The sequence below is a fragment of the Planococcus citri genome, chromosome 2 (genome assembly GCF_950023065.1).
Source record: "Planococcus citri chromosome 2, ihPlaCitr1.1, whole genome shotgun sequence".
Taxonomy (NCBI): domain Eukaryota; kingdom Metazoa; phylum Arthropoda; class Insecta; order Hemiptera; family Pseudococcidae; genus Planococcus; species Planococcus citri.
The window spans coordinates 26973232-26988447 of record NC_088678.1 but is presented as its reverse complement, the minus strand read 5'-3'; the positions used below and the strand labels follow the sequence as shown (position 1 = coordinate 26988447).

Genomic DNA, 15216 nt, shown 5'->3' with positions numbered 1-15216 from the left:
GGTTTTTGTTCAAGTTAATGTGGATTCATTTGTTCTGTTCTGGTTTTGTTCAGGTTGATTTGGTTCTATTTTGTTTTGTTCTGTTCTGTTCTCACTTTTCAGTCATTTTTTCTTCACTTACATGATGAATTTTCTTAATAGGTAGCTTTTTACCTTCAAAATTATGCCTTTAACAGCCTTTTAAAGACAAAACAAAACTAAAAATGAAGTCTAAAACTTGAAAAATAGAGAATTATTTGAATAAAATTGAAAGATATTGTTCTGTTCTGGTTATTGTTTTTTGTTCAAAATGTTGAATCATTTTGTTCAGTTAGCGTTCATTTGTTCGGAGCATTATTTATCATATAAGTATCGTTCTGTTCGGGTAACGTTCAGAAAATTTGAAAATTTTAGTGTTTATCGTTCTGTTCGTAGTGTTCTGTTCTGTTCTGTTCACCAGCCCTGATTTTGAGCCCAAATTCACTAATAGACCTTGCAGGGGTCCAAAAAATGGGAGGTTTTGACGTGAAAAATCCAATGGAGTGATTATTAATTATTTTAACGTTTTAAGAGCATGTTTTGCTGAATTCGTCGAGTAATTTTTATTTTAATCTGAATGATTTACAATAAATGATGTAAAATGACCATTTTAAAGGCAAAAATTGAAATCCCGAAACCGAAACGATTTTGTTTTGGTTTCGGGATTGTTTCGGGTTCAAAATTATATCGGTTTCGGGATTTTTTCGGTTTTGGGATCAAGAAAAATAACGGTTTCGGTTTCGGGATTGGTTTTGGGATCGGATTTGAATCGGGATTCAATCGGTTCCGGTTTCGGGATCGTTTCGGTCCCACAGCTCTGCGGTTTTCAGTTTTTTTCGGTTTTACATAAATTTTCTTTTCAAATATCTTGTGTTCAAAATCTCTCAATCTCAGGAAACAAAGTACCTATAGTAATTTCATAATAATTTTAAAAAAGTATATATTTTTCAAGAACAATAATTATAATTTATATAATTTTTGTAATACATGAATTTGTAGTCAAAACTCAAAAGTCTAAAAAGTCAAAAAATCGCAAAAAATGAATGGCAAAAAAATGTACCTAAAATGAAAAAACCTGAAAAAACCCAAACCGAAAACCGAAATAAATTATATCGGTTTAGGTTTCGGTTTCACTCACGCTGCTTCATTATGCTAGTTATGGTTTTGTTTACGGTTTTTAAAAAACCTATGAAATTTCGGTTTTTGTTTGAAAATGGCTAAAATGATCAAAATTATGGATCTTGTTCGGGTTTCGGTTACGGTTTTCGGTTTTTTGCGGTTACGGTTAGCACCCCTGTTTGGAATTTTGGATTGATGTTTGTATCAAATACTATCTCACTATCTCAGAAGTCGAATTGGAGAGAATGTAAAAACACAGGTTTACCAAAACAAGGTTTACCCTTATCCTGGGTGAGAATGAAGTGTACTTCAAGGAAAGTCCATTTTTAGGTTTACCTTTGGTAAATCTGCACATTAATTCATTGTATTGGTTTACTCTCGAGTAAACATGCACCCTAACATTCGTTGATCAATTTGTTAGGGTTTACTTCTAAGTAAACATGCATCATAACATTCCCTGAAATCAATTTTTTTTTGATAATTCAATTTTTGCTTGATTTTGAAATTTGAATTTTGATTTTGAATCATTTTGACAGATAATTGATGAAATAATAAAATATTGTGTAGGCAAATAATTATTTTATTTTATTTTTTATTTGAGCACAAATTTTTTCAATTTTTTTTTACAATTTTTCATTTTTACCATTTACGAGTTGATTTTTGATTTTGACAGAAAATTGATTTTATTTTAATCAATTTTTTTGATTTTTTTATAGAATAATGAATTTTTTGGACAATATTGTATCGTTGAGCAGTAGAAATAGAAACTAGAAAGCAGCATGGTCCTATTCGGCATGATTTTGTAATTATTAAAGAGAGGTTAGGTTAAGGTTAGGTTAAATGCCGATATGTTAATATTGAGGGAGGGCGCGAAGCGCCCGACCGAATAAGTGCAGAGTGAGCGAAGCGAGCTCTTGCTCCGAGTGCGGCCCTGGAGGGGCCGCGAGGGCGCGAAGCGCCCGATTCACGAGGAGTACTCGCGTAGCAAAAGTAGGAGATACGGACACGCGCGAGGCGAAGCCGAGCGCGCCCCCCAACACTGAAAACAAAATCTTATCTTACCAAATGCATGATAAAATTAAAAATTTTGTCTGGGTTTACTCTCGAGTAAACATACATGGTAACATTCCTTGAAATTTTCGTCGGGGTTTACCCCTAGGTAAACCTGATCGTAACATTCCCTAAGGTACACGTTATTCTCGCCTGTGGGTGGTTTACCCGGAGGTAAACCAGAACATTCTCTCTAAATTGACGCGTGTTTCTTTTAACTGGTCTAATTTACAATTTAATAAGTTTGTTGGTTTCATTTCAGCTCAAAACATTCCTAAATTCAATTTATTTCTTATTAATATAGTGCAAACTAACCAAGTCGTAATCTAAATAAGTAAATTGTAAGTCAATCTCGTCCATCCGGTCACATACCAAAGTCACCACTTCAATCATTGTTTCTATAACTGTGTAATTATCTAACATCTAAATTCGTAAATTCTTCACAAAATATTAATTACGAGTTGATATTGCAGTACAGCATCATTACTACAGCAGCCATGAGAAAGAATAAAAATAAAGCCACACCAATACCTCTGCCGAAACAGCCATTCAATCAAATATGTAATAATATGTAAGTATGTCCAGTTCCACTTGTGGTATATAGGTAATATTGATAATCCTTAAATGAAATTTATAGATAATAATTTCATTAAAACGTAAAAAATATACTGCAATAGTTATGTATCAGTGAGCCGTAAGTATCTGTTCTGTTGATAAACAAATTTATCAAGTTTTTTTTTTTGATGGTGATGTTTGCATGATGCTTTCACTTTATTGCTTCTATTTGTTTGCATACTGCATAAGATCTTTTTAATTTATCATTAAATTTCTCATGATTGATATATGATCACATCAACAGGAATAAAACGAATACTATGGGTAGAAAACGATCGAATCCTGTATACCGAGAAGAATTCTTTCAAAGAGATGGAACAGATCCAAACATCTATATTTGTCAGTGCTATAAAAAAGTCAAGGAAAAAGACTGTACAATCGCTGAAATGGAGGAAGCGTTAGATGATCCTAGACCTGGCTCGACTTCTCAAAATTTTCTTGAAAAAAAATGTCTCGAAAAAATCCAGGTATTGTTGTTATTTGTAGTTTTCTAGTTTGATTTTTAAAAATGTACAATTGAATTCGGATAGTGTTGTAGTTGAATGAAATATCACATGACATTAAGATGTTCAAATTGTAATTTCTTGCTAGCCAATACGTATACGTATGCCAATTTTTGGAATAATATTATACGTTTACTTATTTGTAATCGTAATCGTACTCCTATCCGTATTTGTAAACGTACGATTAGTCCAAAAATCGGCATGCGTTGCGTAGGTATGCGTGTACGTATTCGTATTTTTCTCTTTGATAAGGTACCATTACCATTTCTAAATTGAAAATCAATGTAGCATATCGAATTATTCAATTTAATCAATTTTCGAGTACATATTTTAGAATTCTTCACAGCATTTCAGTCACCTTCTTCATTTTTTTCAAGTTTGCCGAATTATATTGTATTCAATTATTTAATAACGTATCTATTTGTGTTATGTTTAGGGTCAGTGGGGACCAACAAACTTGGAGAAACATATTGAAAAAAAACATCCGGAAGATTTTGAAAAACTTAGAATAAAGAAAACGAAAAAAAATTCTGAAACTCCGGCTGGCAGGAGAAAAATGAATCCGTTTCTTCTACGTCGCACGAACCACCTAACAAGAAAATTAAACTAGTCCAAACGAAGCTACCATCGGCCTCTTTCAAGGTTTTATCTTTGAGAGTTCTTGTGTCAATCCAGTATATTGAGGAAACCTGTGTAATGCTCGTCACAGAGGATGGAAGGCCGTTTAAGGCAGTCGAAGATAAAGCTTGGCGTCGCATTTTAAAACCTTAACTAAAAGGGCTTCGAGAGTCTGGCTTCAAGTTGAAAGTAAACCGCAAAAAAGTAGCAAAATGGGTCTATGAACGAGCTGCAAATATTAGATGTGCCATTTCTGAAAAACTAAAAGGTAAAATGTTCCATTTGAAAGTAGATGCAGCTACTCGGCACTATCGAAGCTTTTTGAGCATAAACGCTCAATATCTCAATGATAGTAATGAAATTGAAATTTTAACACTCGGTACTGTTGAACTCCCCGATGTACATACATCTGAGAATTTAAAAGAAATTATCCTAGAAGTTCTGAAATCGTATAGTCTTGGCGTTGATCAGATCTACGCCTTTGTAAGCGATAATGGCGCGAACATGTTGAAAGCTGGGAGACTGCTAAATCCGGGTCAATTATCAGCCCACCAAGAGGGAGCTGCCACTGCTGATAAAGATCGTGACGATAACAGTGACAGTGACAGTGATTCGGATTCTACTACTACCGATGGCGATGTTGGACCATATTCTAATTCAGACGAATGGGGTCAGGGTGTCCACAGGTGACAGGTCTGGAAAACCTGGAAAAGTCAGGGAATTTGGTCGGTCTGGAAAAGTCAGGGAATTTCGTAATTTTCACGCAAAATCCCTGGAATTTTGAAAAAACGAATCAATTGAAAATTTTGAATAAGGGCCTGTGATGAAAGGAAAACACTGTTTTTCACTTCTCGAAACGCAAATTTTCAAAAAAGCTTTTGCCCTCGCTTCGCTCGGGCTTGTTTTCTTTTCTCTTTCAAAGACAACATGAAAATTTTTAGATTATAAAAATCAAGTTTTTATGCCAAAAAATGAACTCCTCACGAAAAAAACATCGTTTTTAAGCATCTCGAATGTAGGTACATACAAATTTACAAGAGCTTTCGCCCTCGCTTGGGCCTGTTCTGTTTTCTTTTTCAAAATCAACTTTTTTCAAAAAAAAAAAAAACATAATTCAAATATTCTAAAATTATTTAAAAGCCAAAAAAAAGCTACTCGTCCTCACATTAAAAAAACCTCGCTTTTATGCCTCTCGAAACTCAAATTCTCAGAGGCTTCCGCCCTCGCTTCGCTCGAGCCTGTTCTCTTTTCTTTTTCAAGAGTACGCTTCCTTCAAAAAAACATCCATTCCAATATTAAAATTTTAAAAAACCAAAAAATAAACACTCTTTGCATTCAAAAAAAAAAACTCGTTTTCAGGCATCTTGAAATGCAAATTTTCGAAAGTTCTCGCCCTCGCTTCGCTCGGGCCAATTTGCCTCTCATTTTAAAATGAACAAATTTCACATTTTGAGGCCTTCAAAAATCAGAAAAATTTTCATAAGTTATATGAATACATGTATTTTATCAATTGGCCAAACTTGATGCATTTTGAATTATTAGAAAAGTTAATAATCAAAGTTACGCTGTTTTTTATATCCGAAGAAGTATCCAGTTCGAAGAGAAGCTTATGAAAAAAAATTACCCCCCCCCCCAAATGTTTAATTAAAGTATGGGGTGAGCATAGAAAATTGAGAAAAATGGTCTGGAAAAATAGAAAAATTGGTCTGGAAAACCTGGAAAAATCATTTCCAGAAATGAGTGGACACCCTGGGGGTGATTTTTCTGTCGAAGAAGAAGTTGTTGATGAAGCGGTATATGACCAAAACAAAATGATTGAAGAGTTCCTGAAGTCCGAAGAACTAAATCTGAAACTTGATGGCATGCGGTCAGAAGCAGATAATGTTACGTGTAAGTAGAAGTTTGATTTGATAATTTAAAAATGCTCATTTAGCCAACCTGCCAAGTGTGCCAACCATGAATCATGATCAATTCTTTAAAGTTTTCATTTGTTTGTTCGTTTATGATAATCATTATTCATTTATAATGTTGATTTTTTTTTTTTTCATGTTAGCCATAAGATGCGCAGCCCATACTTTGCAATTAGGTATCCATTTGCGATGTGTGGAAAAAGCTGTTAAAAAAGAAAACGAAAAAAGCAAATAAAGGATCTAAAAGTACAAACTCTGAACCATCCGCCAACTCTACAGAACAAGAGGAAAACTAATTTGAAAAAATCAATTCGAATGTACTCAATAAAGTCCGAGAAATCATAAAGAAATTGAGAACAACGAATGGTATTATTATGCTTAAAAAGCTCACAACTTTAAAGATGGTTTTGGAAAATGACACAAGGTGCGACTCATAATTTTTTTTTCTTGCATTAGTTTTTCATAATCTGAACAATTTACTTCAGTCAGTACCTGATTTGTTGTTTTTTAGATGGGGTAGTACTTACGACATGCTTGATAGGTTTCTCACATTGAAAGAAGAAATTCAGAACCTAGCTAAGTCGGATGATTTGTTTCATTTATCAGTAGAAGAATGGACTGAAGCTGAAATGATAAAAGAAAGTCTCAAACCATGCCGAATTGCAACCTACAAGTTACAAAATGAAAAATGCACGCTTAGAGATCTTTGTGTTATTTATTCTGAATGAATCGCAAAAACAAAGAAAATCGGTAATGCATTTTAATTTTTATAAACATTTGATTGCAATTTGCATCATGTCTGATAATTTGAAATAACTTGGTACCTACTAATTCCTACTTTGACTTTGACTGCTTGACTACCTACTTAAAAAAAACAGAGAACCATCTAGATGTAATTTTCAAGAAATGAAACAGTAAAATTGAAAATTATTCAATTGTAGCAATATTTAGAAGAAATTTGTTAAATTTTGATAATTATTTTCAACTGCAAACGTGTTCACTTTATTGTTGTATTTCTTTTATTTCATCAGACTTGAAAAAGAAGAGCGACTGAGCAAGCAATCCTGAATGAAGCGAGGCCAAAAGCTTTCAAAAATTCTATCATGTTTTGACTTTTGAGAAGTAAACATAAAAAGGATTTTTATGGAGAGGAGTTTATTTTTCTGATTCAAACATTGAACATAATTTGAACAATAAGTTTTAAACTTTCCATTTTCCCCCGCATTTCGTTTGTAGGTAAGTTTCTTGGCCCAAAATGACTTTATTATTACGATCATCCACATCATATTCAATCTACAATGGAAATGAGACAATTTTCAATAGTAATCCAATACATTGGCAACACAAATAATTGTAGAGCTAAAATTAATTGAATTGGTGAGAACAGAAAGGCGCTAAGTCCATTTTCGCATTTTTCAGGAATACCTAACAAAAAAGTAGAACTGATTTATTCGGAAATCTAAAATTTTTTGGTAAACATGCTCAAGTTAAATTCAATCGCTAAATCATACGAAAATAATGAAAAATCCTATAATGAGTACGAGTAGTAGGTAAATGAAACTTGGGAAATGACAGTTTTATGTTATGTGCGATCTGTGGTGTTGAATTCGCTTAAAACTGTAGTCGAATCGTCATTATGCGAAAATTTCATGATTTCCCAGCAATTGTTTAAAAAAATTTGACTATATGGTCATGTAGTATGTGCCAATGCGAAGACTCGCCGTTGAATCTTCGAAATAACACAACGCAATGTACAACTGGAAGAGAAAACTTTGTATTTTGAAGGGAAAAATTCTTTCTAGTGTTTATTCATTGTATTGCAATTTCAAAGTTCTTTGTTGTAGTTGTAGATATTACATACGAGTATCATTTGCTGCTGAGCAAACTGAGTGTTTTTCAAAACTTCCAAAGATGGAATTACCTTACATGTAGGATTTTTCTTCGTTTTTTCTTTCTTTTAGTATGATTTAGCGATTGAATTTGATAAAATTACTCAGAACTCATCTTATTTATTGCTTGTGATTAGATCAACGATCAACGAAGTAAATTTTTACAAGTCCAACATCGTGATAAGGATGGCTGATTGTTTGGGTACGGGTCGGGGTCTATGGTCGAGCTCTACGACACACACCAGATTGCGCGACGCTAGCGCACTCTGGGAAACATGGTACATACACATACGTCGAATAGATAGGTAACATTGACTGTTTGACGAGTTTATTCATTGAAAAATGACACATGCGTGAGAAATAAGTAGGTAAATTTTTGATCGATTAGAATATTCACAGATGGAAATGATGAGTGAGATCAGTACGAAGTTATCAGGATTTATCAGTTACCCCTTCACGTCCTGTTACACCCTCTTCACCAGCATTGGATAAAAATAAATTCGGTTTCGGTAAAACTAGCGCACAGCCCATGGTGTCACCGTTTCTACTTCCTCTTTGGGCGTGTTTGGAACGTTGGCGTCTGTTCTTTGTGTATCGAACTAGGGCGTGATCTAGGCGTTTGCGTTTTTCGGCTTCGGCTTTCCACGCCAGCACGTAGGCGTTTACAAATTTGTGCGTTGAATTCGGTTCGTGTTTTGAATTTATTTAAGGATATTTTCTCGATATGTTGCAGCATCCGAAGATGAATGAAATGTACTGGTAATTAGTAATAAATAGTTGAACGAAAAATTGATAATAATATTCGATTCGAATGGCCATAGACGGATGCGTGTTTAGGTTGCGTTAGCACCTTGTGTGATTGGCACTGGGCTATCAGAACCACATAGCTCGGTAATATAAAATGTATACGAAAGATTGCGACATCGCAGAATTATATTTGACGAGCAAACGATCATGTACCCGTATTAAATGGATATCGGAAACGTAAACTTGGAAACAAACTCTTGTGATTCAGCGGCCACTTCGTCGTCGAACGAAGACATTAAACCAGATATCACGCAGAGCGATTCGCTTAATTATAACAATAACGTTAACAAAGATAATATTTCGTCGTCGCCGTTGGCCTTACTGGCAGCTACTTGCACAAAAATTGGAGGCTCAACGGGTCAGCAAGAACGCGGAGGCAGTCCTTCGGGTAACGGACAGAATACACAGACCAAAGTGGTCAGCGCACAAGTACCCGGAGCCGGACATGTGGTTGAGCTGAACCTTCCGGCCGCGTTACTTCAGCAACTGCAAGCACAACAACAGCTGGCTAATGTCACTTGTAGCCGAGCTGATTCGAATGTTACCTCGCAGGTGGCCGGACAACAGCAGGTGATAACGTTCGCCAATCTACCCAATCTGATACCCATACAGGCAGCAACGAATACTCAAAACGTTCAAAATGACGTTAAACCTAATCAAACGGTGTTTTCGCTGCAAGGATTACCTGGTCAGTATATCCAGCAGGGTAATCAGTTCGTTCCTGTATCGGCGGCCAGCAGTAATAACGTTAGCTATAACGTCCTACCCGTACAAACGATTCAAGTTGATAACAACGAACAAGTATCAATTCCCACCCCGAACAGCAGTAACTCGCAGGCGTCTACTATTCAAATTTCGAGCGGGCCTACGACACTGATAACGCCATCCGGTCAAATAATCAGAACGCCTACCAACGTTCTACCCACCAATATCCTACAAAATGTTACGGCGGCCGGGCAAACGTTACAATTTCCCACAACTCATGCTAACGTATCGGTGCGACCTGCAGCTACGACGCCGCAGGTTATTCAGTTCCCGCTGCAGCAAACGATCCCCATACAAATACCAATTTCAACATCTACCGGACAGACCATCTATCAAACGGTGCATTTTCCATGTCAAGCGATCACTACGTCGTTGCCTAACATTATGCAAACTTCTTCGTTAGGCCAAGTGCAAATGTTACCGCAAATACCTCAGATCGCTACTACAGCTACTCCTCAATTCGCTCAGATACTCACGCCTTCCGGGCAAATACAAACCGTACAGCTGGCTCACTTTAATCCGAATACTTCGGCTGGTAATCAAGTACAATTGATTCAAACCTCGCAACCAGCTACCTCGGTTACGGTGAGCGGTTCGTCCAACGTTTGGACGACTACGGCGAACAGTACGAGTGCCACTAGCACAACGTCGGCTACCAATACGTCCTTCCAAACTGTCCAGATACCGAATAGCGTCAACGTGAACGGTAACGCCACCATAACCAATACTCAGTCTTCCAACATGCAACCTGTGCAAATCATAACGCAGCCTCAGCTACCGCAGCAGATCACTTTGACCACTGGTAACCAACCGCAACAAGTTACGATTATTCCGGCCTCCAGTTTATCGAATATTCTACAAAATAATGCCAATTCTACCAATACGACGAATAATAATAACAACCTAGTCCAAGTACCCAACATACAGACAATAAATATACCAGGAATAGGACCAGTTCAGGTGATCCCCGCGCCACAGCTATCTAATCCGACCAATATAACGACCTCGACTCAACCAACGTTTTTACAAAACATACCTCAAAATCTACAAGTGATCGCGCCAACCATACAGCAAGTTCAGCCGGACATCGAACGTAATTCCAAAATACGTATAATCAAATTCGAAACATTCAACCAATCTCCGTCACCGGCCACACCATCGTCTCCGGCCGTCGAAGAAGACTCTGGTGACGAAAAAAGACGCGTCAAACGAGTCGCCTGTACGTGTCCGAATTGCCGCGAGGGAGGCGAAAGATTGAGTGGTAAAAAAGTTCACGTCTGCCATATCCCGGGTTGTAATAAAGTATACGGTAAAACTTCTCATTTACGTGCTCATTTACGATGGCATACCGGAGAACGTCCTTTCGTCTGTAACTGGCCTTACTGCGGTAAACGTTTCACCAGATCTGACGAGCTCCAAAGGCACAATCGAACTCATACCGGAGAAAAACGCTTCGAGTGTCCTGAGTGTACCAAGAAATTCATGCGCAGCGATCACTTACAGAAACATATACGAACTCATCAAAAACGTATCGACTCTTCGGTCAAGCATTTCGACAACAACATACAACATTCGTCCAGCGATGATTTAAATCTTGTTGTGAAAACCGTAGGTGCATTTATGCAGCAACAAGAAGTAGCCACATCCACTCAATCTATTTTACCCGACGATGGAACTTCGTCAGGTGAAGAGAACTTCATCACGATTCAAACCGAATCCGTTGAATCGTCTTCGTTGATCGTTGACGCGAATATGGAATCGTCGTCGCCCGGTTGAACTTGCCCAGTATTTTTTATACTAGTCAGCTTGGTATTCTTGTTTTTCAAATTCAAATTTTTCTTTTCTAACGGGTGTTTCATTATGACTTTGTAATTAATCACATGTATTTTTAGTTCTCCACGTAATTGTACGTCAGTTTTTATTTTGGTATTTTTTTTATTTACGTATGTGTTGTTTTTTTTTTCTAATGTTGTATAATGAATGTATTGTAATTTTTGTACATTATTGATTATGTTAGTTGTCCAGGGGCTAAGATTGATTGCATCGAGTGACGAATCCCTTGTATTAGAGAATAATTTCATTTCAGAATGTTGAGGTATGTTTTCAAAGTTTGGTGTCTGTTTGGTTTAAGTTTTTGAGACGTGAATTTACATTTTGTTGTTTTTTTTTTCACAGGTCATCTCAAAAAGTACATTCATTCGAAGCTCACGCACAAGTATTATTACCTACGGGAAAAGTAAAGAATTTCGTTTCAAATACTCTTATCTAAGTAAGTTGAGTTTTTAACATCTTCCAAAAGGTTTATTGTTTGTTGATAATTTGGATTTTGTTCTATTTACAGATTGTTCCTTCTATCAAAATATTTCACCGTGAATTATCTACTAGTTCAATGTGTTCAAAGTACGTATTCGATGTAAATTTTTCAAGACCATTCATTATCTATTTTATGTTGCGTTAATATTGTGTTTTATTGTTTTGATAACTTCGATTAGAAAATTTTGTAGTCGACAGAAGAGAATTTGATATTTCAGTGTTTCGAATCACTAAACGCCTAGTATGTATTTGAAAGTACGAATTTTGAGAAGCAAAGTTGGTGGATTCTGTTTCATTGATCTTTCAATATTTATGAATTGGGCTGAAATTTTTGATTTTGATCAACATTTTTGGTGTTTGGTAATATTCTTCTATTAATCAGGCTTGTAAAATTGAATTCGTACGAAACGAGCGTCTAGATTCATACCGGTGGCGGTTTGTAGTGGAATTTTTTTTCTCGACTTTGAAATATTTTCGTCTTGCTTTTCTACAATCCGCGGGTTGCATACTATCTGCCTGGATTTCCAAATTTTTATGTGCAAAATGCAACTTTTTCGATTGTTTGCGGATGCTGGTGAACTTTTATGTGGTCTCAAATTAAAGACAATGAAATTCCCTATCCACTGATGTATAATTTTCATCATTTCGCGTAAAAATAACGTTTTAATGAATACTTTTATTTACCGATTTCTTCGTATTGTCAACTTTGAACTAAAAATACTCGAAATTTTGATCGAACACATCGGTATTTTATTATTGCAAAATGTTCGTTATTTTATTATCTTTAAAATGAGTGCTTACCCAAAGCTCTACCTTTTACCGTTCAAAAGCTCTCGTTGCTCAAAGTTGCGGAAAGTGGTTACTTTACCACTTTCCGTAACTTTAAACTACGAGAGCTTTTTAACGGTAAAAGGTAGAGCTTTGGGTGAAGATCCTGAAGAACCATTTTGAAGAGAATAAAATTACGAACATTTTGCAATAATAAAATACCTATGTGTTCGATCAAAATTTCGAGTATTTTTAATTCAAAGTTCAATACTTACCGCTTGCAGCTAGTTTCCGCAACTTTAAACTTCGAAAACTTTTGAACGGTAAAAGGTAGAGCTTTGGGTAAGCACTCATTTTAAAGATAATAAAATAACGAACATTTTGCAATAATAAAATACCGATGTGTTCGATCAAAATTTCGAGTATTTTTAGTTCAAAGTTGACAATACGAAGAAATCGGTAGATGAAAGTATTCATTAAACCGTTATTTTTACGCGAAATGATGAAAATTATACATCAGTGGATAGGGAATTTCATTGTCTTTAATTTGAGACCACATAAAAGTTCACCAGCATCCACAAACAATCGAAACAGTTGCATTTTACACATAAAAATTTGGAAATCCAGGCAGATAGTATGCAACCCGCGGATTGTAGAAAAGCAAGACGAAAATATTTCAAAGTCCAGAAAAAAAATTCCACTACAAAGTACAAACCGCCACCGATATGAATCTAGACGCTCGTGTGATACAGAACGTCTCTCTGAGAAACTGAATTCCCTAATCGAATATTAGGTAAAATTATCCTTTTCTCTGCCGTTCACGAAATAATTATTGACCTGTATTTTAGTGAGACATCTGGCTAACTATGTAAACTAATGTCCAATCAAACCACACACTTTTTATGGAATTTTAGAACCTTTCAATAGGTATTAAGAAAAATAATGATAATTTAAAATTTGTGCTAATATGTATTTTATAATATTGAAAAAACATTCAAATTCTCCCTTGAAGACCTGTCAGTATTAACGAAATATCGTGTTTTTTGTTAGTATGAGTAGGTACTTACATTTTTCTCGTAATTATGTACTTATTTGTGTTGTAAATAGCTAAAATTCTGGTTAGGCCTATCAATTACCACGAAGATAATGCTTTTTTAAACCAAATTTTTGCGAAAATATACCTTAAATAATTAAAATTTGGTATTTTAACTTAATCTTAGGGTAAAAAAACGCAAAATTCCAAATTTTGTTGAAATTTCTTCTCATCCTGTCTGATTTTTTTTGAACAACTGTTATTGAAATAGACAAAATTGACCAATACTTGTGTCGTTTTATTTTACTTTATTTTTTAGTTTTTACTAATCAGTTTTTTACTTTTATTTGCAGAATTGATCACTAAAACGAATTATTGAATTATCCTGTAAAAACTTCCAATTCCTGAAAATTTACATTTTAAAACTAAGGAAGAAGTAATTTTATTCAAATAAATGAAGAAATAGTAGAATATTTTTTTTTAGAGAATAATACTTTAAGTTACCTATACTCGTGATTTCATTTATATGTATTTTAATTGAATAATTATTGTTACGTTTCTGTTTTCCTTTACAATTTTTTTCTTTTTTGATAAGTAATTTCTTTTTTTTTTTTTTGATTTGAATCAAAAGCATAATCAAGTTTTATGGTTGATTTGAGTACCTAATATTGTTTTTCAGGGGTTTCATTATTATATTTTGTACGCTGTTGATTTCCACTTTTTAAAACTTTTGTATTCGTTGATGTATTATTCACTTTTTTTTTAAAACTTTTGATAAATTTGATTTTTAACGTGTCGACATTCTGTTGTGCTGGGCATATAGATTTTTTTCCCCCGTTTTAATCATCGAATTGTAAAATGATCAAGTATTATTTTCGAATTTTATTCATTTACTGTAGTAATTTTTTTCTTTTATCAGTATCCGTACTAGTCTTATGTGGTCATACTGTGTTAATCTAGGACATGCCATTGCCATTGCATAATATTAAATCAACTTATATCAAAGAAAAGTTTGTTGTGATTTTTCTGTGTAAAATAGGAGGAGATTTATAATTTTTTCAACTTCCAATTAATGTTTTATTTTATTATTTTTCAATTCAAATGTGTCTTTTCTCTATCTTTTTTTAAAGTAATTTTTTTTTTTGATCGATGGTTTTCCCTTTTTTTGTGCAAATATGGAACATTGTGTATTTAATGTAAATTTTAATTATGTTTCAAGTTTAGAAGTTTTAGATAAATAAATGTTGTTCGCTATTTTATTGTTTGTTTTCAAAAAGGTAAGAGGGATAATGACGTTGAAAAATGGGATTCCGGGTCTTAATCGTACAAGTATTGATTAATTTTTTTTAAAAATAACCATCGAGCAATATGATTTTATGGTTGAAAAATTTTTCCATTATTACTTTTTTCGAAATTTAATCGATAACAGGAGTGATAACATTGAAAAATTCATATTATCCTTGTTTAGAAACTAAGCAACGAAATTTATCCAAAATTGGGCTCTTTTGTAATTTTATGTATAATTTCCTATCGGTACTTGTTCAACCAGTAGGAATTTTCTTTGTTATTGCCATCATACCTATATACCATTTTTATTTGTATTTCTTATAATTAATATTTAAATTTGTGTCGTTTATTTTTGATTTTCCTTCTTCACCTACTTCATTTAATAATGAAATGACCAATGATGATTGAAAATTCAGTGTCACTGTTCTTTCGACGGTGTAAGTATTGCGGTTTCATCTTTTCAAGAATATACTTTGAAAAAAAAGTATACCCTAAGTGTTACGAAATTAATGTACGTCCTT

At 34.5% G+C, this 15216-nt stretch overlaps 1 protein-coding gene across 3 annotated transcripts; it reads left to right on the top strand.

The window, feature by feature from the left end:
* The first annotated feature begins 2156 nt into the window (after positions 1–2156).
* On the top strand, positions 2157–15062 carry LOC135835255 (transcription factor Sp4-like). 3 transcript variants are annotated; one of them, XM_065349430.1, is made up of 10 exons: positions 2157–2528; positions 2661–2758; positions 3047–3269; positions 3742–5813; positions 5977–6257; positions 6345–6583; positions 6865–11389; positions 11470–11563; positions 11636–11694; positions 13762–15062. In XM_065349430.1, exon 7 carries the CDS (start codon positions 8692–8694, stop codon positions 11068–11070), a length of 2379 nt encoding a protein of 792 aa, XP_065205502.1. In that variant the 5' UTR covers positions 2157–2528; positions 2661–2758; positions 3047–3269; positions 3742–5813; positions 5977–6257; positions 6345–6583; positions 6865–8691; the 3' UTR covers positions 11071–11389; positions 11470–11563; positions 11636–11694; positions 13762–15062. The 3 variants fall into 3 exon arrangements, with proteins under 3 accessions (XP_065205502.1, XP_065205501.1, XP_065205500.1); XM_065349429.1 differs by having other exon boundaries at positions 2157–2595; XM_065349428.1 differs by having other exon boundaries at positions 2157–2758.
* The last annotated feature ends 154 nt before the right edge of the window (positions 15063–15216 follow it).